The 25,710-nt window shown below is 41.7% G+C and overlaps 1 protein-coding gene across 2 annotated transcripts in view; it reads left to right on the top strand.

The window, feature by feature from the left end:
• Nucleotides 1-25,710, top strand: part of CAP2 (cyclase associated actin cytoskeleton regulatory protein 2) — a 186,982-nt gene that overhangs the window by 68,617 nt on the left and 92,655 nt on the right. For both annotated transcript variants that reach the window (XM_063451696.1, XM_063451695.1), the window contains exons 3-4: nt 523-623; nt 22,647-22,724. In XM_063451696.1, coding sequence (XP_063307766.1) covers nt 523-623; nt 22,647-22,724 — 179 coding nt within the window. The remainder of the gene's footprint in view (nt 1-522; nt 624-22,646; nt 22,725-25,710) is intronic.

The following is a 25,710-nucleotide window of genomic DNA, read 5'->3' as shown; positions in this document are numbered from 1 at the left end:
TGATAGATTTCCACTCTTTATTGTACGTAGTGGAGTGGAGTTGAGAAACAGCACCTGGCGGACCCCAGGTAAGAAGACAAACTGTTCTAAAGCAATTTGACTATTTATAATAGTGGGGCATCAGGGCACTCCTCTCACCACTCTTGGCACCAAAACCTCTACAGTGCACTGTAGTGGTTATGCTGCTTAGAGTGTTCTTTTAAAGAAGATCTCATCCAGCTTCTCATGCATTTCTACTTTCTTTTGCTGCTTATAGACAGTCGTCATGTTAACATAAAGGTTAGAGCAGGGCTCATATATTTATTATAATTATTTATTTTTCTTTTCTTTTTTTTAGTACAATTCTGCTGCCCATACTGGCAGCAACTATTTTTTTTAAAAAGATGTTGTGACTTTGGCCTGTTATTGTGGGTGTGCAAATTTTGAGTTATTGTTTTCAATTTGCTTGATACTGCTCTATGCATAGAATTTATTTTGATATATCACAGTTCATGAGTCAGCTTGATGTTTTGTGTACTGCAGGCATTGCTCCATATATGGAAGCTTTTGATTCCTTGCTGACTAGAACCTTAGAAGAATATCTGAAGAACAGCAAGATCATCGGTGGTGATGTGGAGACACACGTGAGTCATTTGCTGCGTTAATTTACATACTGCTGTAGGTCAGAACTGTATCTATTGTGATTCATCATAATCATACAGCATCCGCATTTTGTACACCTTGTAATATGCTAGTGTATTGTAATGTGAGTTCATATTGACATGTATAGTATCTAACCTGCTTTCATATAACCCCAATGATAGCTTCTTAAAACTGTGGAGGTAATGTTTAAAGTGTAATTCTGGTGCAAAGTTCTAAAACTGGTCTGGTCACCATGGAAACCAATGGAATGTCCCAGCTCCTTGCTCCACATTTAGAATATTTTCCCAGAATTACTATATATAGATAATACTTTGTGTGCCTGAGCGGTTCTGTGCTAGTTAAATGACCTATCACTGCTTATACAACCTAACAAAACATATAGTTACGCCACACACACACACACACACACACATTTTTCAAGGGAGTTCTGTTTTCTTCGCAAGTCCAGGTGGAGTTAAATAATAAAAAAAAATAATAACAATCTGTGAGTGTGAGAGAATGTGTATGTGTCTGTCAGTGAGTGTCTATCTGTGAGTGAATCTGTGTGTGTCTGTCAAATCAGTGAGAGTGTGTGTCAAATCAGTGATTGTGTCTGTCAGTGACCGTGTGTTTTTGTCAATGAATGTGTGTAAGTAATTGTGCGAGTCAGTGTGTGTCAGATCAGGGAGAGTGTCTGTGTCCTCTGTGTGTAAGTGTGTGTTTGTGTGTCAGTTAGTTCTATGTGTAAATGTGTGTTAGTTTCCTCTGTGTGTAAATATGTGTGTCTGTGTCCTCTGTGTAAATGTGTGTGTGTTTCGGTGTTCTCTGTAAGTGTGTGCAACTGTGTGTGTGTAAGTATCCTCTGTTTGTAAATGTGTGCATCAGTGTTCTCTGTGTGTAACTATTATGTGTGTATTATATTTTCATTTTGTGACTTGTATACTTTAGATTAATAGTTCATACACTCCTCCTAACATACACAATATCACATATATGTGGGTCCCAAATGATAAGTTCAGGGAATCAGGAAGTTAACTGAAGAAAAGTAGTATTTTCAGAGATATTACCTGTGCCACAGCAGGAGAGTTGAAGGTTAATGTATGGCTAAAGTCATAGTGTAGGAAGTACGGTTTGGGATTTTTAGAGCGCTGGGTTGGTTTTCCACTTGTATACAATCTTTATAGCCATTATAGATTGTACCTATACGGAAGAGGGTCTACGAAAATGGTTGATATTGATGATGAAGAACAGCTGTTAGAACAAATTTGGAAAGCTGCACATTTGGGTAACATGTTAAATATTGGAGATTTTAATTACCCGGACATAAATTGGGATAGAGGGACTAGTAGTTCAGCAAGGGGAATCATGTGTTTGAACCTGTTAAGTGACACCTTCATTGTACATTAGGCATATGTGACCGAACACACAAAAGCTATGTGGGTGGCATCCATGGCTGTAAACAGCTGAAGAGTGCTAGCTTTAGTAGTTCAATTAAATCTGAAATGTTGTCTATTTAATGGGCTGGATATTTTCTCACCTGTTTGCCACACATTGCACTGTATATTTCAAAGTATCTATTTAACCTCTTATGGCCCAATGGTTTATGCCACTGTGCAAACCTCCAGCCCCTCCGCCCCCCAGTTTTTGATGGACTACCCACAATTATAATTTTTTTTACTTTAAAAATTCTGTGTTTATTGATTTTCAGTCAGAGGAAAACATATAATAAAAAATGGCAAGGACATAAACATTGACCACAAGAGCAAAAATATTGTACTTTTTCAGAAATCTAGGAAACTATCTTTTGTGCACCGAGACACGAACACTCAATACTAATTTCACAGTTAGAGAAATCCTTCTCTAAATCAATCAGTCAAGTTGACTCTGATCAAAAGTTAAAAAAAGTTATTACACCAACGTATAGACAAAAGAATCCATTAAGTGTACTGCAATATGGTTAGCAATACGTTGGTACAATATCCAAAAATGTGATGGACTCAAAGAAATTAAGCTGCTGGTAACGCAATATAACTCAAACACTAATAAAAGAAGAACATGGATGAAGAGACATGTGAGAAGATGCGAGAGAGCAAGAAGAAAAGGCTAAAATTAATTTATGCAGGTGGAGCATTGTGGGAGTTGCAATGCGTGAAACTATAAGTGTTTGAAAATAATGATCTTTGCCATCATAACAATCTGATCTTTAAACATTCTGTTCAAAAATGGAAAAGTCTATTTATCTATTCTCCAGTGCTGTAAAGTGCTGCTGATGTAAAACACCTTCTAAACTATGTTGACATAAACATTTTATGGATAGAACCAATTATACAGCAAATTTAGAGCTGTGGTACTTATAGGGTTAAATCTTCTTAAAAAATCTGTGCTGACCATATAGCAAAGCCAAAGTGAAAACCAATTGTCTTTCTTTCTTTTTTGTAGCGGGGTGGAGGGGATAATTAAATAGCATGTGTGTACTACCCGACAGCTGCTGTCCTCTGTAAACGGACAGCATTGCATTTGTTTCAGTAGCCACCTGTTGAACTGTAGCACATGCTATGCACAGTACCTGACTTTAAAAAGAGGCTACAATATTTGTTTTGTTTTGTTGGATGTAATTCTAAGGGGTTTATGAACTTAAAATACAACAAATTGTAGTGAATTGGAAACCTTACTGCAAAATGCAGGCTAAAATAGCCAGGTGGTCACTATAGAGTTGTTAGAATTTGGTATTTACTAAATAAACTTCTTATGCACCCCTCTTGCAAATGTACAATTGTGAAAAATCAGGGAAACATTATGCATTTTTTTGGTATTATTTTCCAACCATTTGGTAATGCTTTATATAGTAACAATGTATGTTTATGTAAGAGAATAATGTTTCCTGTTAAAGGATACTACTAACTGTATAGAGCAACACGAGTGCAGCACTCCTGTACATATTTTAGTTTTCAATTCATGCTATTTGATAGATTTCTTAGGTGTTTATGTTTTTACCTGTCCAGGGTTTTAGCTGCAGTTTAGAATTCTAAATCTTTTTATTTTATTTCCTCGTCTTGCAAACAATGTCTATCATATTGTATAGGACATTGCTTGATAACTTTGGCACTGCAGATATTTGTGAACTATGAAGCATCAACCAGGCATAATGCTGAAGATTATAAATACCTTTATGCATATGTCTAAATACAAATGGATAAACTCACCTTTCACTGAGTGGCGTTTCAATCTCACCATGGCCCCTACTGCACCTTTTTATGACATCATCCAGAAGGATGGTATAGGGCTAAACTATTGCGTCTGCTAGAGGCCAATTGTGGCCAAATATCCTCATGTTATCCTAATTCTTTTCTATGAATAGAGTAAGCTGCATTCAGCATAATTACGACTACTGACCCTGAATACATTCAGAAGACAATGGTGTTCCAGGAGGAAGTTGCATGGATTGCATCTAGGCACTAGACCACTATATAAAGCTGTTGTGATTTTGGTGCCTAGAACGTCCCTTTAAGACTGGTTGAGCATCATCAGAAATGTAGTTCAGGAAGCTACACTGTGCATGTGCATTAGTCCTTTTTAAAAAAACTCTTACAACATCGGAGGGGGGATGAGGGGGAGGGGGGGCAATAACCTTAGGGCAGAGGGACACTATAATTCTAGGAATACAGTTTTGTATTCCTAATGCTATAGTGTTCCTTTAATGAGGGTTCTGCACAGCTGCTGGTTTGTATATGTTTAAGGATTTTTTGCTGATTTCATTTTATACATCTTAAGTTCAAACTCTTGCTAAAGGGACAATTAATGAGATCTTAGTTATTATGTGTGCTTGGCATATTAAATCATTTCTTAAATCTATCTAGGCCGGGAGTGGCCATATTGTACATCCCCAGATGTTGCAGAACTACAGTTCACATTTTGCTTTTCCATCTGTAACCTGGCAAAACATGATTTCAGTTTTGTAGTTTGGCAATAGCTTGTGAAATGTGCTGCTCACTCACTGACGTCCTAAAGCTGTGATAGCCAACCTCTGGCACCTTTATAGTGGAGTACCTTTCACATGATGATCAGCATGCTATATGTTAGTCATCATTGTGTTAGAAACGATACAATGTGAATACAAAAAATATAACTACATCTGGATCTCATAGCTGTAAACACCATCTAACTCCAGCTCATTCATTTTCCATTATTGACAAACATTCCATAAGAGAACAATTATAGTAGCAGTCGAGAACCACTGAAGTAATAACTAAATTAAATGATGATCACAGAATGTTCCATAGACAGCTGTCTCTGCCCCTTTTGTCATAGGAGAGGCAGCTGCTGCTCAGATAACAGGGCATTAGCACACTATGTTTGCCTGACCACAGCAACTGTGTGAAGCATTCACAGTGACTTTCATATTCCTCACCACAAGCTACTGCCTAGAAAGCTTCTTTAAACCTAGCTCAGTGCACATGCTGCTCACCATTCCTTAAATCAAATATCATGACAGAGAAAAGCATATTGCAATAAAATAACTGTGAGGAGCAGAAGGATGGCTATACAGAGGACTACGGCATAAACATAATGCAGAAAGAGAAAGAAACAGACAGTCACAAATTGACTACTGAAACACAGTTGGGGAGATTTATCTTGGATTTTGTGTTCTGAAAAATGATGCAAAGATGTAAAAAGAGTGTAATCACAAATAGAACAGGTCCCCCTGGTTTCCATGGTGCTTTCCCCTCTTACACACTTTGAAAAAACTCCCTGAATTTGCGTTAGGAGAAATAGAGCATAGTTATCTTCTGTATGTTTAAAAGATAAAGGATACTGCACTCTCACAGGTTTATTGAAAACTGAATGTGCAACCTTTCGGCCTTCACATAGGCCTTTGTCAAACTTAAAGCGTTGCACAGTTCAATAAATCTGCCTTTTTGAGGAAACCTTTAGTGCCTGGACCTACTTTCTACTAATATCTTCAGTATGTTTGACATTTGATCAAGCAGCTATTTATAAATAAAACAAACCGGGAACATGTTTTATGTGTATCTATTTTTTTAACCCAAAATTAAGAAATACATATTTTAAACATCTGTAGCGCTGAAGTCCAGTTTGGCTGATCAAGATCCACCACCGGTCCCGAGCCCACTCACATGAGGCTCCCCGAAGTCCGGACACTGGTTCCCTGGAACTCTGTCCTGCTGTTGGCGGCAACGATGCCCTCTGCCCACGGTACCCTACGGGGGATGTCCGAGCAAGGCCTCACCCTGCGATGTCTATCTGTAGTCTGGAGCTGTGAGGTCTTGGCGTGGTCCAGAGTAATGAGAGGAAGCATGCGGTTGCGCAAGATCTCCAAGACCCGCGCACACAATCGATCGAATTCATGGGGAAGCACCTCCTCTGCTTCAAGTTTGTCAGCAGGTCGCAGAGGTGTTCCATACAGCCTATTCCCACAGGAACCTGGCAGTAGCAAACCCAGCAGTCAGCTGAGTGTTCTGTCAAAGAGTAGCCAAGTTTTGTGCCCAAATTGCGCTGAGTAAGTACCATAAGTATTTGGCTTAGTAATTCGATTTTGAAGGAGCTCCAGCCACATTTGACTAGCTTGGTTGACTGTCAGGCCCTAGCTTGGTTGACTGTTTTTGGGTTTTTTAACCCCTGCAGTGACATTCCATGTATAAGACGACCCCCAATTTTGGACTAAAAAAAAAAATATAGAAAAAAACTTAAACATGGAAAAATACGGTAAATCATTAAATTTAAAGCAAAAGGCTTGGGTTACAGTTGATACATTTTAGACATACATGTAAATGTGCCCCATCAATTAGAGGACCACATAACCTCTAGTACTCTGTTATGTGATTCACTTGACACATTTTGCCCTTTCTATTGCATGTTTCATTGAACTATTGGCCGTGGTAAGGGGATTAGTGGAGTCCTCTTATATTGGTTCCTCAAAGCACCTATCTGAGATTCTTTAGGGAAAGACTGGCCCTATCCTACCAAATTCTATGCAATGTGCTGAACACAGAAATCTGTGATTGACATATTTGGCTAAATGCTGCTTATACTGTGTTCGTGACCTCCAGGACAAAAAGGGGTTAAGAATAGCCTTTGCATTTCCCAACCAGTAGTTTTGTCACAGAGAGCTTAAGATCTGCTGAACTGGAATATAGTCAATTCATAGCTTGCAGTCAGCAGAAATGCCAACAATGAGGTCTGAAATCCAGCTTGTTACTCTTTGTTGTACTAAACATGATTCACGCTACTGAACACGAACAGCCATGTTAAATGAGGAGAACCTCCTGGATGACATCGTGAACTGATCTCTGACAAATATTGTCACAATGTATGTATAGGGGCAACAATGAGTGCTATGTAAAGTTTTCTAGCATAATTACATGGCAAACAATACAGCATTTGTATTCACCACAATCCCGCGTGGATAATTTACCTTTTTGTTCGAATTTAAATCCACAGGATGATTCCTAGAGAAATCTCAGTGTCCTGCCATTACCCCAATTGCTGTTAACAGTACAGTTTATTACTTTTAGATTTTTCTTAGAAATATGTTGCCACTCAAATAGGCTTCAAATAAATATTTTTGCACAAACTTTTAAAATGACTTTTGAAAAATATTAAAATATCAAAAATATATCATATATAAAAATGTACCAATATATAAACAATGTATCAATATAGAAACAATACCAAAATAATGAAATATTATCCCATTTTCCCAAGTTTATCCAAAAATACGAAAACATATTAAATTGTATGAAAATGTATCCAAATTCAGCGATAATTCATTTGTGTAGTGCACTAACTAGTTACATTTGAGTATGACTCTCTGCCCCCCTCTTTTTCTGTCTCCCCTGCTGATTTTGAACGTTTGCCCAGTGACAAAGAAATTATCAATATATAATTTTAATAGTAGGTGTATTTTAACAGTGAGAGACAGAATAATACGAAAAAAAAAAATCCCGAAATACACATGTAAGCAAAGCAAGGTTTCTAGCTCCCATGTGTCTTTTATACAGTTAACGAGCTGAGATTAGGAGCACTCTCTTAAAGGGAATGCTCCTAATCTCAGCTTCTTACCTGTATAAAAGACACCTGTTCACAGAAGCAATCAATCAGATTCCAAACTCTCCACCATGGCCAAGACCAAACAGCTGTCCAAGGATGTCAGGGACAAGATTGTAGACCTACACAAGACTTGAAGCCGCTTGGTGATAAGGTGCAGGGATGTATTTACCACAAGGCATTTGCCTAGGGCAGCACTTTCAGGGGGGGGTGGGAGGGGGCAAAAAATGCCACCCCAAGCTCCCAGACAAATGCCTTGCTTGTGTTCTGGGACTGTCCACCTTACTGTGAGTGAGTGTAGCTGTCAGTGTGTGTCTTTCAGTGAGAATGGGTGTGCCTGTGAGTGTGTGTCAATGTGTGTATGTAATTTTATGTGTATCTGAGAGTGTGTGCCTGTCAGTGAGTGGGTGTGTCAGTATGTGTCTGTCAGTGAAAGTGTGTGTTGGTTAAACAGTGTGTGCTTATGACTGTATGTGTGTGCCAATGACTGTGTATCTGTCAGTGAGTGTATATCAGTACATGTATCAATGAGAGCACATGTCTGTCAATCAAAAAAGTGGCCTTGACACGAATTGGGGGTCAAATTTAGATTTTGGGGGTGCCCGAATTTAGTCGTGCCTAGGGCAGCACAAATCCAAAATACACCACTGATAAGGTGACAACAGTTGGTGTGATTATTTGCAAATGGAAGAAACACACAATAACTGTCAGTCTCCCTCGATTTGGTGCTCCATGCAAGATCTCACCTCGTGGAGTTTCAATGAGGAATCAGCCCAGAACTACACGGGAGGATCTTGTTAATTATCTCAAGGCAGCTGGGACTATAGTCACCAAGAAAACAATTGGTAACACACAACGCCATGAAGGACTGAAATCCTGCAGCACCCGCAAGGTCCCCCTGCTCAAGAAAGCCCATGTACAGGCCCGTCTGAAGTTTGCCAATGAACATCTGAATGATTCAGAAGAGAGCTGGGTGAAAGTGTTGTGGTCAGATGAGACCAAAATCGAGCTCTTTGGCATCAATTCTACTCACTGTGTTTGGAGGAGGAGGAATGCTGCCTATGACCCCAAGAACACCAAAACACCATCCCCACCGTCAAACATGAAGGTGGAAACATTATGCTTTGGGGGTGTTTTTCTGCTAAGGGGATAGGACAACTACAGCACATCAAAGGGACAATGGACTGGGTAATGTACCGTTAAATCTTGGGTGAGAACCTCAATACCTCAGCCAGTGCATTGAAAATGGGTCGTGGAAGGGTATGACAATGACCCAGCATGACAATGACCCAAAACACACAGCCAAGGCAACAAAGGAGTGGCTCAAGAAGAAGCACATTAAGGTCCTGGAGTGGCCTAGCCGTCTCCAGACCTTAAACCCATAGAAAATCTGTGGAGGGAGCTGAAGGTCCAGGTTGCCAAACATCAGCCTCGAATCCTTAAAGAATCACTATAGTGTCAGGAAAATAAACCTGTTTTCTTGACACTATAGTGCCCTAAGGGTGCCCCCACCCTCAAGGTCCCCCTTCCTTGGTGCTGAAGGGGTGAAAACCCCTTCAGTTACTTACTTTAATCCAGCACCGGGCTCCCTCGGCGCTGGGGGCCTCTCCTCCCACTCCGACGTCAGCTCTCTAGAGGAGCGGAATACGCATGCGCATTCAAACAGTCCATAGGAAAGCATTTTTCATTTATGGACGTTCTGCATGCTGGATGCAAATTTCGCATCCAGCGTCGCAGATGCGCCTCTAGCGGCTGTCAGGAAGACAGCCACTAGAGATTGGATTAACCCGGCTATGTTTACATCTGAACTGCTATGTTTACATCTGGAGGGTTAAAACCTGAGGGACCTGGCACCCAGACCAATTCATTGAGCTGAAGTGGTCTGGGTGACTATAGTGTCCCTTTAATGACTTGGAGAGGAGTGGGACAAAATCCCTCCTGAGATGTGTGCAAACTTTGAGGCCAACCTCAAGAAACGTCCGACCTCTGTGATTGCCAACAAGGGTTTTGCCACCAAGTACTAAGTCAAAGGGGTCAAATACTTATTTCACTCATTAACATGCAAATCAATTTATAACTTTTGTTGACATGCTTTTTTCTGGATTATTTTTTGTTATTCTGTCTCTCACTGTTAAAATACACCTACCATTAAAATTATAGACTGATCATTTCTTTGTCAGTGGACAAACATTTAAAATCAGCAGGGGATCAAATACTTTTCCCCTCACTGTAAGCTTGGCAGCTTTGAAGAGATACTTCATGTGTTTTATCTTTGCACAGAATCTAAATTATGGTAAAATAGTTTTCTGCTAAATACAGATATCTGATATCATCAGACTTAAATGTCATGAATGCTGCTTTCTTTACAAATATGTAGCTGTTGTTTCTTTCGCTCTACATAAACTAAACACAAAATCCTATCCACTGAAACATCTAGTAAACTATTGCAAATACCATTGTTTAGAGTCACTTAATTGAATTAGTTTTATTAGCTTCCATGATTAAAGAAGAGAAATTACAATGTTGATCCTAATTAATTGATTTCTGGTATTCATGTTGGGCAGAGACAACCCAGTCAGTCTAAAACTTATCTACAAGTTCACGGATAAGTTATAAGTAGACTGAGCACAGTTTCCCCACTGTCCTTATGTACATGTCCACTTTGAACATATATTGTGACAGGAGCCAGAAGGAGAGATGGGCGAAACAGAGACAACAATAGGGGTGATAAGGAAGAAAGGTGGGGAAATGTGAAGATACAGGAGGACGGGAGAGTAGTTGTGGTGTCCTTTTTTGAAAATACATATAAGCTATTAGCCACCACCCAAATAAAAAAGCACATCTCTCTTTCTATTTTCCACCATTATCATTTTCTCCTGTGCCTATCTTTCAGTGTACATATTTCTACCTGTGCCATCTTACAGATTATGTTCACCACACTGTGCCATCTCATAGATTGTATTCAGCACTCCATGCCATCTCACAGATTGTATGCAGCACTCTATACAATCTCCTAGAAGATTCTATTCAGCATTCTCTGCCATCTGCAAGATTCAATTCAGTACTCATTGTACTTCAACTTCAATGTCCTCCTACCACATTTTCTCTCTGTCTTATCTATATATTTTACCTTGTGTGTCTTTTTATCTAATGTCTTTTTTTCCTCCCATGCTGTCTTCATCAAGCATGTCTTTGACTCATACTGTGTGCCTAATATGAAAGATACAATAGTCTATGGTCAGTAGTCAAGTTAGAGTTGGGTCAGTTAACACACAGTTTCTGAAGCATGTGAATGGATTTAGAGACTATACATTTTGCTTCAGTTTTGTATTAATCCTGACAACAGTTCTATCCTAAAATAAGCATTGTGTTTAATTATTTTACTTTTCTGGAGTGTGCACAGCTACTTGATTATTTATGTTCACAGTATTTACAGTAGGTTTCCATAACATTCCTAGTTCATATATTGTAAGGTCTTTTGAGCAGGGCCTTCTTCACTGCTTGTCTCTGCCAATATTAATTTTGTGTGTCAGTTGCTTTTTGTCAGACATCTATGTTCTAAAATAAAGTTGTTATGGTGCCAGGAGGTCCCTGGCATTGGCTCATCTTTAGGGTTTAAACCATTCTTGAACGGTGTAACCCCAAATTCTGTGTTCCAGTTCCGAATCTCCCAGTCTCTCTGTCCTTCCGTTTTCTCAAAATGTTTAATGGGACACTGTAAGCACCCAGACCACTTCAACTGGGTCTAGTGTCCCTTTTGCACTTAGTGCTGCAATGTTAAACATTGCAGTTCCAGAGAAAATGCAATGTTTACATTGCAGCTCTAAGTCTGCCACTGGACGTTCTGCATGAGTGCATGAAGACATCCACTTGCTTACCGCATTGCTCCCTTATTTCACTACGGCTGCGGAGCTGGGGCCTGCTCAGAGCCAGGGGCCAGGACCGGCCGGCCCCTCACTGGTCTTACTGGTTCTCCCTCCCCCCCCCCAGGGGAAACTCACTGGGAACTTTCTGTACATAACGCACATGTTATATAGTTACTTAATAGATACTCGTCAGTTACATTTAGGTGGCCTTGAGCCGCATCCTCTTCCACGTTCCTCAGTTCCTTCTCCCTAACTTAGGGCAGTGGTGCCTCTTAGTCGGGCTTGACCACGGTCCCCAACCAGAGTCGTGTGAATTTCGTCCCTGTGGTGAGTTGTCACTTTGTCCCTGTAGGGTTTCACCTGGTGGGGTTGGGTGCCAGCTGCCCACGCAGTCACATGAACACCCTCCCAACAGGGAGGCTCCTACATCTCCATTTACCGGCCCTCCGAGGCCTATAGGTATCCTCTTTCACTCCATTCTTGTCTCACACCTAACCCTCTTAACTTGCCGGGCTTGCTGGATTACCCCCTGCCCCAGTAGCGTCCGGGGCGTGGTCGGATGTACCCTCGTAATCCCCTACCTTTCTTGCGCTCACAGACAATCCACACCCTTTAGTAGCCCACCCATGCTTGGCGCGTGGCATTCTCCTCCCCCGAGGTAGGGGTGGAAGTGCGGCCCCGGCAGATCCAGCTAACTCACTCCCCTTTCTTCCATACAACCCCACACGCATCCCTTGGAGCCCATCCAACATGACGTATAGACCAGATACACTTGTAGTGACTACTCAAAACTGTCGAGGACTGAACATAACAGAACATAGGACACATCTCTTGCGCGACCTCCATAGAAATCGCAATTGAGTTAGTTTTCTACAAGAGACCCACTTTATTGACTCAGCGGCATTACCCGCAAAACTATTTTTGCAATCACCCAACTGCTCACAGAGCTGGGGTAGCTATTTTAGTGGAAGCAAAACTACAGTTTACAGAGTTAGAGAGGAAACTAGATCCAGAGGGCAGGTATCTATTTGTTAAAGGAGACGTAATGAGACGCCGATATACCTTGGCAACCGTGTATACCCCAAATCGCATTGAATCACAAGTCATCTGCAAAACCCTAGGGGGAGGACTTTAATGCCCCACTAAACCTTACGATCGACTCCTCCACTGGCTGCAGTAGCATCCCCCAAAGCGCCATTAAGAGCATCCTTAAATCACTCCATGCTCTCTGGCTCATTGACTGCTGGAGAATGAAACACCTCGCAGACACACACTTTTCGGTGACCCACTCCTGGTACTCTTGCATAGATCTGCTATTCCTGCAACAAGAGAACCTCTCACTCCTACAATCCGCCCACATCGCTTTTTCTACCTGGTCGGATCACAGCCCAGTATAGATGGTTCTATACTCACCCCTGTCCCAGCTCCAAATGACTCCTGGCACCTAAATTATTCCCTGCTGCTGGATCCAGAGGTTTGGCACTAGGTTGCACGAGCGCTAACTTCCTACTTTGATAAAAACCCACCCGGGGAGCTATCAGAAGTCACCATTAATCTCATTAATCCAAACAGCGGCCAGTAAAAGAGCGGAGGCCCGACGACACACTAAAGAATTGGTAGACACAATCTTCAACCTTGAATCCCAACACAAATGCGCTCAGATTGCCTCGGTATACAAGAAACTGTTAGAAGCCTGCAGGGCAACTACTTGCGCTACTCTCGAGCCAACACTACAGATCAGCACAACTGTCAAAGGGCTTCTTTTAACTACATGTCAACAAAGGTGGACAGTTAATGACGCGCATGCTTAGAGGGCAACAAACTCACGCACAAACCATTTTTTTAGCAAAGACGGAACCAAATATAAAATTAAAGAACTGCTTACTTGTCATTCTAACAACCTTATTTATTGTGTGGTATGCCCTTGTGGTTTGCAATACATAGGCAAGACCACAAGGGCATTACATACAAGAATAGAAGAACATGGAAGGAACATAACTAAAGGGTTTGAGAACCACAGCGTCTCAGCCCACTACAAAATCCACCATAATTGTGAAATGGTTGGTACCCAATTTTTTGCGATCAAAAAACTAGAAAGAGATTGGAGAGGAGGAAATTTCGACACAAAAATGAGTAAGAACGAGATGGAATGCATTTTTAAGTTAAATACGCTCATCCCATATGGTCTTAATACGGACTTTGAGATGTGCCATTTTTAAAAATAGATATATGTTTTATTTCAAATTTATTGGGGTATCGTTCTTATGTTGCACTTTTATTTGGGTCTTTGTATGCCTTTTAAAGCTCTTTTATAGTGTATATTTTATTCAATAGATGTATTAACAAATGCCCCCTCTTGCTGCTTATAGTTAGGATCCTCTATGAAATTATCTATGCACCTTATGGTTTTGGACATTTATATTTTTATGATTCATTTTCCCTGATGCCACATAAGATCTCCTGTAAGTTTTCTGTATTGTATTTTTGGCTCTATGTAATAGAGGAATAGAAATTACATATTCTTATTCCTTTTCCACGATAAGATTGATTATGGAATTATCATATACCCACAGATTCCTCTCATTGAGAGGAATAAAAAGATACTACTTTTACTGTTATGAATTTATGCGTCTAATCAATATCCCATGTCTACCTCCCACTGCTGTATAATGATATTACACACTTCCGGGTATCGGCCGAGTGAACCGCAAGGTGGAACGCATGACGTATCGGCCGAGTGACACGTGACCGGAAGTGATGCGAAAACCAGGAAATAAACGAAAACGAGACGTGAATCGCAGGGCGTCACCGTTTCCATGGCGAAAGCCCGCGGAATCACGGACTCATAATCTAGGATTGGACTTTTAAAGAGGTATAAAAGCAGGAACTGGTCCCAAAGAAGAAATAGAGACTTTTCCGATTTTTTTATCCAGTTGAAGAAGCTGTTACAGCGAAACGCGTCCTGGAGCTTGGAGAATATCGGTCTTTATTTATTTGGACTTTTTATATGCCTATTCAGTGTTTTTACATTGTTATATATAGTTTTTTATATTGTTATATATAGTTTTATGTTAATAAATACACTTATATTTTTACAACACTGCTGGCATTGTTCCTGCTCTTTTAAAGAAGGTGTGTGGTCCTTAACCACATATACCCTTGATCAGAGCCGATGTGGATGGCTCTGTGTCTGTAAGTACCAACCTGTTCTTTTTTATACATATTTGGAACCATACGGTACTGCACCATATATATGTTTCAACATTTCAGAATTCAAAGGAAAGAATATCCAGCAAAAAGAAGGGATAGGGTCGCCTTCACGGACCCCACATGCTATCAAATTGAGCTATACACTATTAGCTCTCCAAAGTGTGAGTGGGAATTTTTCACTCTTAATGAAATTTATTTTTTGTCACAGTTTACACTATGTTTGGTATATTCTGTTTATTTTTAAGGTATTGAATACCAACTTAGGACACTTTTTGTATACCTAAAAGGTACTGTTTATATATATATCCACACTTTAAGTCTATTCACAACTGTTACAATTAAAATTCACAACTGTTACAATTAAAAAAATTTTTGCGCTTCACCAGCATACTACCACTAGACCTACTCTTAAGATAAGAACTTGGTGTTACAGCTGCTCATCCGTTTTCTTCACCTTGTAAATTAGCACTAGTACTACCCTGTTTTGTTTAAACTCACGCACAGGGCCGCCATCAGGGGGTGACAACCGTGACAGTTGTCACGGGCCCGGCGGCCCTGGGGGGCCCGGACTGCTCTGGCAGTCCTGGGCCCCACTTTCTTTCTCTGCACACATAGATAGCGAATATCGCTATCTATGTGTGCAGCCGCGGGCCCCCCAGCTTCCTGTTACCGCAGGGGGGGCCCAGGCAGCACACAGCCTCTTCTCTTCTCCACCCTGCTAATAACTCACTCACTGCATCCACTATACTGACACACACTCTGCATTCGCTACACATTACCACCCTCTGCATTCACTACACTAACACACACTCTGCATCCGCTACACACTAACACACTCTGCATCCGCTACACACTAACACACTCTGCATCCGCTACACACTAACACACTCTGCATTCACTACACTAACACACACTCTGCATCCGCTACACACTAACACACTCTCTGCATTCACTACACATTAACACTCTGCATTCACTACACTAACACAGACTCTGCATCCGCTACACACTAACACACTCTCTGCATTTACTACACATTAACACACTCTCTGCATTCACTACACATTAACACACTCTCTGCATTCACTACACTAACACACTCTCTGCATTCACTACACTAACACACTCTCTGCATTCACTACACATTAACACACTCTCTGCATTCACTACACATTAACACACACTCTGCATTCACTACAAATTTACACACACACTACATTCATTACACTGACACACTCTGCATTCACTACACCCTAACACACACACTCTGCATTTATTACACACTAACACACACTCTGCATTCACTAAACTATGCACACACTCTGGATTCACTATACTGACACACACTCTGCATTCACTACACTAACATACACTCTGCATCAACTGTACACACAGCATCCACTACACAAACATCCTGTATTCACAGTACACACACTACATCCACCACAAATTGAAACATTCTGCATTCACTATACACAGACACTGTGTCTAATACACACACTACATCCACTACAGACACTGCATCCACTAAACACATTTCATCTAGTACATACAAACACTACATCCACTACACAAACACACACTACATCACTGTACACACACTACATCCACTACTCAAACACTCTCTGCATTCACTACACATTAACACTCTGCATTCACTACACTAACACACACTCTGCATCCGCTACACACACTCTGCATCCGCTACACACTAACACACCCTCTGCATTCACTACACATTAACACACACTCTGCATTCACTACACATTTACAAACACTCTGCATTCACTGCACTAACACACACACTACATTCATTACACTGACACACTGCATTCACTACACACTAACACACACTCTGCATTCATTACACACTAACACACACTCTGCATTCACTAAACTATGCACCCACTCTGGATTCACTATACTGACTCTGCATTAACTGTACACACAGCATCCACTACACAAACATCCTGTATTCACAGTACACACACTACATCCACGACAAATTGAAACACTCTGCATTCACTATACACAGACACTGTGTCTAATACACACACTACATCAACTACAGACACTGCATCCACTAAACACATTTCATCTAGTACATACAAACACTACATCCACTATACAAACACACACTACATCACTGTACACACACTACATCCACTACTCAAACACACTCTGCGTTCACTATACACACTGCATCCGCTACACTAACACACTCTGCATTCACTGCACAAACAGTATCTAATACACACAAACACTACATCCATTACACACATTCTAATTCACTTCCACTATACACACCACATTCAGTCCCGCATCATTGTCAGCGGACTAGGTAGGGCGTGGGCGGGCCCGGGAGGGAGGGGTCGGGGGGCGGGGTCAGGGGGGCCCAGACCTTGTGCTTTGTCAGGGGCCCCAAAATTTCTGATGGCAGCCCTGCTCACGCACATGTCCACAGACTTAAGACCACCTCGGGCCAAACGACTCAAATACCTGAGGAAATCGCAGAGGAATTTCGGATCATCTATTCCTCCCTATACAATATCACCCAAGCTGAGGGGAACGACATGGAGAGTGATTGGGAGCGGGAGAGGAGCAGTTTTGTGGCGACTTATGTCACCTCCACCCTCCAAGCGGAAGACGTCGCAATGCTTGATACCCCCATTTACGTAAGACTAGCTACATGGGGCCATTAAAAGCGCGAAGACAGGCCGAGCATTGGGCCCAGATGGACTGACCTTGGATTATTACAAGAAATTCAGCACTATCTTGATCCTAAAACTCACCAAAGCCCTTAACACATTGACCACTGGTGGACGGTTACACAAGGAATCATTATCCGCTACAATCACTATCCTCCACAAACAAGAGAAAGATCCGAAATCCTGTGGGAGCTATAGGCCAATATCTTTGCTCAATTTCGATGTCAAACTTCACGCGAAAGTTCTCACAGATCGGCTCTGCACGAAGCTCCCGGACCTTGTTCACCCGGATCAAACAGGGTTCATCCCGGGTAGAGAGGCACGAGAGACTACTCTCTATCCAGCATTTAGCACGCAGGGAAGGAACACCCTTGCTTCGCCTCTCCACTGATGCGGAGAACGCTTTTGACCGGGTGGACAGGTCCTTCCTTATGGCCATGCTGCGCAGCTTTGGAGCCAAGTGGATGGACTGGATGGAGGCCTTATATGGCTCACCGAATGCTAGGGTACGGGTGAACAGAGCCCTGACGGATAGCTTCCCGATGCACAACGGAACACGCCAAGGCTGCCCACTCTCCCCGCTCTTGTTTGCGCTCTCCATGGAACCATTACTGGAGGTGGTGAGACGGAGCGGAAGCAGCGGCATATGCAGACGACATGATGTTTTTTGTCACTAGCCCACAATCGACTGTTCCACACCTGCTCGAGTTGTTGGTTTCTTACGGAGCGAAAGCGGGATTAAAGCTCAACCTATCCAAATGCGAGGTGCTTGGCGTCGCTCTGTCTACCACTGCGGACCTTCAATCTCTGCTGCCCTTCCACTGGTGCTCCTCCCAGATGAAATATCTGGGGATTTGGATCACAGCGGACCCCCTATATGAGAATACAGCAAGATCTCACAAAGTGGCACTACCCTCACATATCATGGCTTGGATGCATAGCGGTCGTCAAAATGAACATCATACCCACATCATACTTTGCTTCCTTTCTCTCCACGACACTGCGATACATATGAAGAAATGGGAAACCACGAGTCAGGCATGACCTACTGTGTCTCCAGAGGCAGAGGGTCAGCCTGGCTCTCCTGGGTTTCCGCAGATACCACCAGGCGGCAGCACTTCAAAGGGCGTTAGAATGGAACTCCAACCCAAACAAAAACTGTGGATTGTGCTGGATAAAGACAGCATGGGGCACTCCTTGCTTGCATCCATGTGGAATACAAAAAAATTATCCCTGGACAGAAATCAGATATGCTCAAACGCTAAAAATATGGGACGTGTTCGGTGGGGTCCCTCACGTCACACCTTAACCTAGCCCGATGAACCCCGTAATGTACAACCCTCTCCTCGAGGGTGGACTGCCCCCGAAAGTGTGGGGCTATCTGGGGGAGGGAGACTTCATCCACAAGGTCCTCCGGGACGCTGAACTACGACCACTCACAGAACTCCTCGACGGCGCCACATCACCACACCTTCACACATACAGATACATGCAGCTACGACACTTCTAACACCGAACAAAGCAGCCATACATAGGGAACTCACCTGGTTTGAAAGATTATGCTGCTAAAAAACTAACCTTGACGGAGCGGTCTCCTTGCTCTACCAACATCTACTCACTGGACATCTGGAGAGCAATCATACATTCAAACAAACCTGTGAAAACATCCTAGTAAAATCTGTCACTGATGTGCTATGGGAGAAAATCCTGATTTTGGCCCGTTAAAGTTCAATAAGCACCAGGTACCAGGAAACCAACTACAAACTCCTTTCCTCCTGGTATCGTACACCTGACTATCTCCACAGGGTGTTCCCCACAGTACCCAACACCTGTTGGAGATGCGGGGAAGCAGGGGGCAGGAGATGCGGGGAAGAAGGGGGCACGATCAGACACCTCTTGTGGGACTGTCCCCGAATAACACCATTTTGGGAGTTGGTCAGCACCAAGATCGGAGATACTGGGAGAGACCCTTCGAGATACGTACTCCTACATGCTACCCCTTCCCTACTAGCCACATACAAAAAAATCCATCTACCATTACCTCCTAAATGCAGCCAAATCCACGATACCTGCCCTCTGGAAATAAGACAAGACCCTCACAGTGGAGCAGTGGTTAGATAGGGTTGTGGATATCCAGTCAGCAGAGGCAATGTAAGCATCCTTGATGGGGACTGACACGAAACACACAGATCGCTGGTGGCCCTGGTTTGAATATGTGGCACGGACAAACGCCGCGCGCGTAAGGGGCCCTGGGGATGACCCGCGTGGCTCTGTATAAAGGGTGTGCCCTACCCCTCACCAGCCAGCTCTCTCCCCTGTCCATTTCTTCACTAACCTTCCTGCTTCCAACCTACTACCCACAGAATCCTCTCTTTTTCTTCCAGTGTGAGGGGTTCCCGGTTCACGGGACATAACATCTGAGACAGATGAACTATTAGGCTTACACTGAGTTCTTATTAGTGGAGACACAGGATATTCGATAACCAGGGTGGGCACATATGCTATCACTTCTATCACTCCTAGCCACGGTCTGTGTCGTGTGCTGCGGGCCCACCCCGCCCCCCGAAGAACTATCCCATATCACCCGCACAGACACACTTGTGCGGCTGATCAATCAGATATGTTAGATATATCTAGGAGGCCCCTTCCCGGACAGGGACTGCTCGACAACCGTGATCCTCCGGTAAGAACTCGCTCCATGAGCTCTGCACCCGTTCAGCTCCAGTGGGGTTTACACGCACTTACTACTCATTCAGACATGGCTGATGGGCTCTGACGCCTCCACGTTTCTGTATTGTTACTGCCCATATTTCTCTGAAATGCTGAATATAAAACCTCACTGATATTATTGCTTTATTGCTCTCTTGCTCCTGCAAGTCCCACATTTGCACCTACTGCACAGTTATGATGTTATAGTTTAGTGTCTTAACCTTCATAAAGCCTTGTGAACCTCATAAAGATGGCCCTATGGGCACCGGTCCGGATGGACTCGGTCAGCATAGGTTGATCCCGGTGGTTGGATCACACTACCTGATACAGGTGAACTATTGGACTAACCCCGAGAAACCCACTTAGAAGTGACATAGGATATCAGAAAGATAGGGTGAACACACGCACAAGCACTCATAACACCTCCAACCTATGCCTCACACCACAACTTCACTACGCCCTTCCGGGGCACTAGCTCCTGACACCCACATATGTACACTCTCAAGGCTGACCAATTAGAGGTGTTCGCTGTGTTCTGGGTGAACCCTGCCGGCCCGGGCCCACTCAACTACCGTGGATCATTGGTAAATTATTCGTTCAACGAGTTCACACGCTCTTCCTATATGCTTAGAAATAGTTGATAGGCTCCAAAACCTCTATAACTCTGTACTGTTATTGCTTATGTTATTTTTTCGAACACTGCATATGAAATTTTGCATGTATTATTGCATTCTCCCTCAACTGCTTTGAGATCTGCAAGTCTCGCATCTACACCTATTTCATTATTGTACTGCTGTAACTAAGTATCTAAACATTAATAAAGCCTTTGTGAACTTAAAAAGAAATTGGAGGAACTATTTAATCAAAATAAGAATATAAAACTTACTTTAAAATGCTTTCATTTTGTTACAGATATGCAAGATCATTATTTTCCAAATGTTCTAACAAGATGGGAATATTAACTGAATCCAAAGATATAGCTAAATAAGTGAGACATATAAAACTACTCACTGCTTAAATTTACAAAAGGTACAATTTAAGATCGGTAACAGATGGCATTTGGTACCAAGTAGGAAATCCAAGATATATCCAGGGGAATTAAGTAATTGTTGAAGGAAATACAAATCAAGATTATATGCATTTGTGGTTGCATGATAATAGCCTCCCTTTGAAGGATATTGTAAATATAATACAAAAAAATTAACAAATATAGAGCTTCCTAATAAACCAGAAGTCATATTATTGCATCTAGGGTTTCCAAATATGAGTAAAGATAGTCATGGAATTATGATAAATATCTTGATAGCTACTAAGAATATGATAGCCAAAAATCGGAAAACAAAATCTGTGCTCTCAATTAACAAATTAATAGAATACATATTAGAACAATGTGAAATAGAAACAGGTATAGCGAGGTTTACAAACTATACGAATAAGAATATAGATATATCCGAACACTGGATTAAAAAAATTAAAAACGTAAGAGTTTAAAAAATGTTTTTTTAAATCAATCGGTTGAATTGTCCAATGTTTGATGTTGTCTTGTTTGTAACTTTAAATTATGAAGTAAATTAGAAGTAATGTTTGTATGACTAAAGGTTAGACCTTGGTTTTAAGAAATGTAATCACAGGGCAGATGTTGATTCTACCAGTCATTCATTGGCTAAGAGTGTTAGCTGTCCGCTCTCAGTCAATGAATGTAACTCTGTGCATGGACGTACCACTAGCCAGTTTGGATCTCTTGTTCCAGGCACGCTGATTACACCCAAATGGCGCTGTCGGAGGTGGAGTTACATCAAAACAAGTTAACGTTTGTATGTAAGTCATGAGAAAAGGAAAGGGCTGTGCCACAAGTAAATAGCAGCAACACCATCACCTATCCCTGTCTCTTGTCTTCTATATTATATATGGTCAAGTACATCCTATCAAGCACTGACTTTCATCTTTGGATAATAAGAACTTATACTGTGAGACTGGTTTGCAATAGGCCTATTTTTGCTTTTGAGCTAGATACAGTTGTATTATTAGATGTTGCTGCTATTTATTTGAGGTGCAGCCCTTTCCTTTTTTCCTGTCTTTTCAAAGGGTTTTTGAGGGATTTGTTTTGTTGGGGCCGCTGCCTGCCCAGTTGAAGTGTGTTAATTAGCACTGACCTACTGTTCTGTATTTTGCTTAACGTTTGTATGTACAGCAATTAACTGCAAAAACGCCACATATACAGACTCCAGCCACCATGACCACTTCAAATCAGTGAAGTGATCATGATGATTGAAGTAACCCTTTAACTTCAGATTCTTATATGCCTAAACTCTCAATATTTTCCTAATTTCAATCACTTGCACTTAAAAAATCATACATAACTTTATATCATTACCTAGAAAACTTTGCATTAGATAGGCTGTTGTAATTAAGGATGGAGTGCTTCCATTAACCTAAATGTAATGGGCTATTTTCTATGTTTTTCCAGGCTACTATGGTTGAAAATGCTTTCAAAGCAGAACGATCTTTCCTGCTTTATGCTTCGCAGCACCAGAAGCCTCCACAGGTAAGGCAGTTCCTTGGGCACAGTGAAGGGTTTATTCAGTAACAACCAAAAGTAGTGAGTAGTGAAACAGAATTCTAAAATGTATGCATCAGTAGTTGATTTGGAATCATTCTGCAACTTATCTATACTCACAGGTTAGCTATATTATCCTGAATGTTCCAGGTTTTTTTCAACCATAATTTACCTATTTTATATTAAAGCAGCACTGTAATCCCCCTCCCGACTGCAATACATTTTATTGTCCCCCTAGTCACCCACAAATGCCCCCCCCCTCGGGCACCCACCCATGAGTGGCGGGTGGGGACCCTATGTAACAAAAGAGGGAGGGGGACCTAATGTCCGTCACCCATGAGCGGCAGGTGGGGGCCAAAAGCAACAAGGGGGGGACATATTGTCTCAACCCCCCCGGCCCCCACCCATGAATGGCGGGTGGGGTCCCTAAGTAACAAAGGGACCCTATGTAACAAAAGAGGGAGGGGGACCTATTGTCCTCCCCCCAGGAGCGGCAGGTGGGGGCCAAAAGTAACAAGGGGGGGCCTATTGTTTCCCCCTGGCCCGCACACATGAGCGGCGTGTGTGGGCACTAAGTAACAAGGGGGGGGGACATATTGTCTCTCCCAGTCCCTGCACATTGGCGATCGGTGGATGCTAAATGTAAACCCCCTTGTACTTAGTAGCTACCACCCATAGCCCATGGGTTTAGGGTGGGGTGGGGGGGAGGCTTCCTTTCATTTCAGTAAAAGCCCCTTGTGAATGGGGGCAGGTGGTACATGAGGGTGTCACCCCCATTTGTTTTATTTATTAACTCATGCCTACAGGCCACCAATGGGGACAGTGGAATGGACAGGTTACTATCAAATTTAAAGCCTTTACCTGATGCTCATGGGTGGGAACATAGGGGACCTGTGCCACATCCCCACCTATATTTGGTTTAGTTACTGGGCAGCAATAGCTGACTGCTCAATATTTAATACACATGTCCCCACCCACGGCTTGTCAGGTTGGGGTATAAGGGAGGTATTGAAGCTCATGTATACTAATATGGGAGTCATATTGATTCCCAAATGTTTTTTTTTTTTTCTTTTTTTTTCTTTTAATGACTGACTGGGATAGGTCGATAAATCTGCTTATGATGCACAATTATTGGTGGTTTTATTTTGAGCAGCCAACCTGTTTATCGAGCTTGGCTTCTTGAATTTGGGTCAGCATTAAATCCAGCTGAAACTCGATTTAATAAAATTGGCTTCAAAAAGTTCAGAAGTATCAACTGTTTTTGGCCAAAAATAATTAAATCAAGTCCTCAATTGCAGTGGAGACTTTCTTCCAGCTTTGCTATTTCAGTGTACCTTTTGCAAATTTGCATAACTTGCTGTTTGGCATATTGACCACACTATGTTTGGAAATTCAAGGAGTTAAGTTTGATGAAGTGTATTTAGCTGTGAAATACTTTGTGGTTAGCCAAAATAATAAATGATCACCCAAGAGAAAAAATAAGTAGCCTTTTTGGGGGAATTAAAGGCGCACTCCACACACCTAATTCAACTTTACCTTGCTTAAATGCTTTACATGTGAAGAGTGTGTCCTCACTGTTTTTTAAGATATACCCCCAATAAAAAAATGCATATTTAAATGCATGCATGTTTTTATTTAGGACATGTCTACTAAATAAAGATTTTACATTTTTTGTATTTGGACAGTGGCGTGTCCTTTTAAGGCTGTCAATGACGTATTGTTCTGATGTGTAATGCAGGAAATCAATTAAAACACTAAAGTCTTTATATAAATTGACACATACAGATCCAACATCTCTTATATGAAAACAAGGCATGACTGGCATAATCCTGAGTTCCCTTTCAACTAACAGGACCTTCAGCTACCCAGGCATTTTCCCCAAGTGCTGATTAAAGAGCCATACAACTTTGTGGGCGAGGGGGATTACAGACACAGCTTTATTAACCACTTTAATACCTAAATCGGATATAAATGTTTTTAATTTTCATGCATATTACAGAATAAAATCTAGCCTTTAACCCCTTAAGGACACATGACATGTGTGACATGTCATGATTCCCTTTTATTCCAGAAGTTTGGTCCTTAAGGGGTTAAAGGTCTTTCTTCATAATTTATACTCTAATTATGATAACCAGCCAGCAGAGGAACAAATTTCTCTGTCAGAAGCCGATATAAAACTTTCCGAAAATGAAGCTCACAAATACAGGAAGGTTTAATAGGTCATATCATTCCTACTGTCGGGGAGGAGTAAGTGGACTAACATTTCACTAATAGCATGACAGTAGCATTCCAGATAATGATACATATTGCTATAGCAGTTTTAAATACCTTTATTAAGTGTTCTTGCATAGCAAGACAACTTAATGTTATCTCACATATATATTATTATTATTAAGTGTTCTTGCAAAGCAAGACCACTTAATGTTATCTCACATATATATTATTATTATTATTATAGCCAAATTTTCCACCCTAACTCCTCCCACAGTTTTTACACTACATAGACAGAAATATACCGAAACGTGCGGATTGTTCCCGATCGGATTGCTATTACTTTGTGGAACGTTTCGCCGAATGGTTCACGGAATATCGTCGTTCGAAAATATCGAAAATATCACGGAATATCGTCGTGGCGAAATTGTCCCATAGGAATGAATGGCAAAATGTTCAAAACTAGAGTGGGAGCTGGCAAAAGTTGAAAAATCAGGACATGATTTCTTAACTGCCACCACTCCCTCATTTTCAAGCCTACCTACACAAATCTTATATCAAAACGTACAGCTAGCCATAGTCCTGATAGTTTTCACAATATGACCATTTGATTGCAACTCACGCCGTCCATTGACATTCATTGAAACTTCAACCTATCCAGCTCAAACTTGAAGGGCAATTTCTAAACTGCGACTGTGCATTCATTTTTAATATTTCAGAGACATACTACATGCATCAAAATGTAGGTCTGGGTCTTGTGATT

The sequence above is a fragment of the Pelobates fuscus genome, chromosome 4 (assembly GCF_036172605.1).
Source record: "Pelobates fuscus isolate aPelFus1 chromosome 4, aPelFus1.pri, whole genome shotgun sequence".
Classification (NCBI taxonomy): domain Eukaryota; kingdom Metazoa; phylum Chordata; class Amphibia; order Anura; family Pelobatidae; genus Pelobates; species Pelobates fuscus.
The sequence above is the reverse complement of the archived record's forward strand: the minus strand, read 5'-3'. Positions and strand labels throughout refer to the sequence as shown.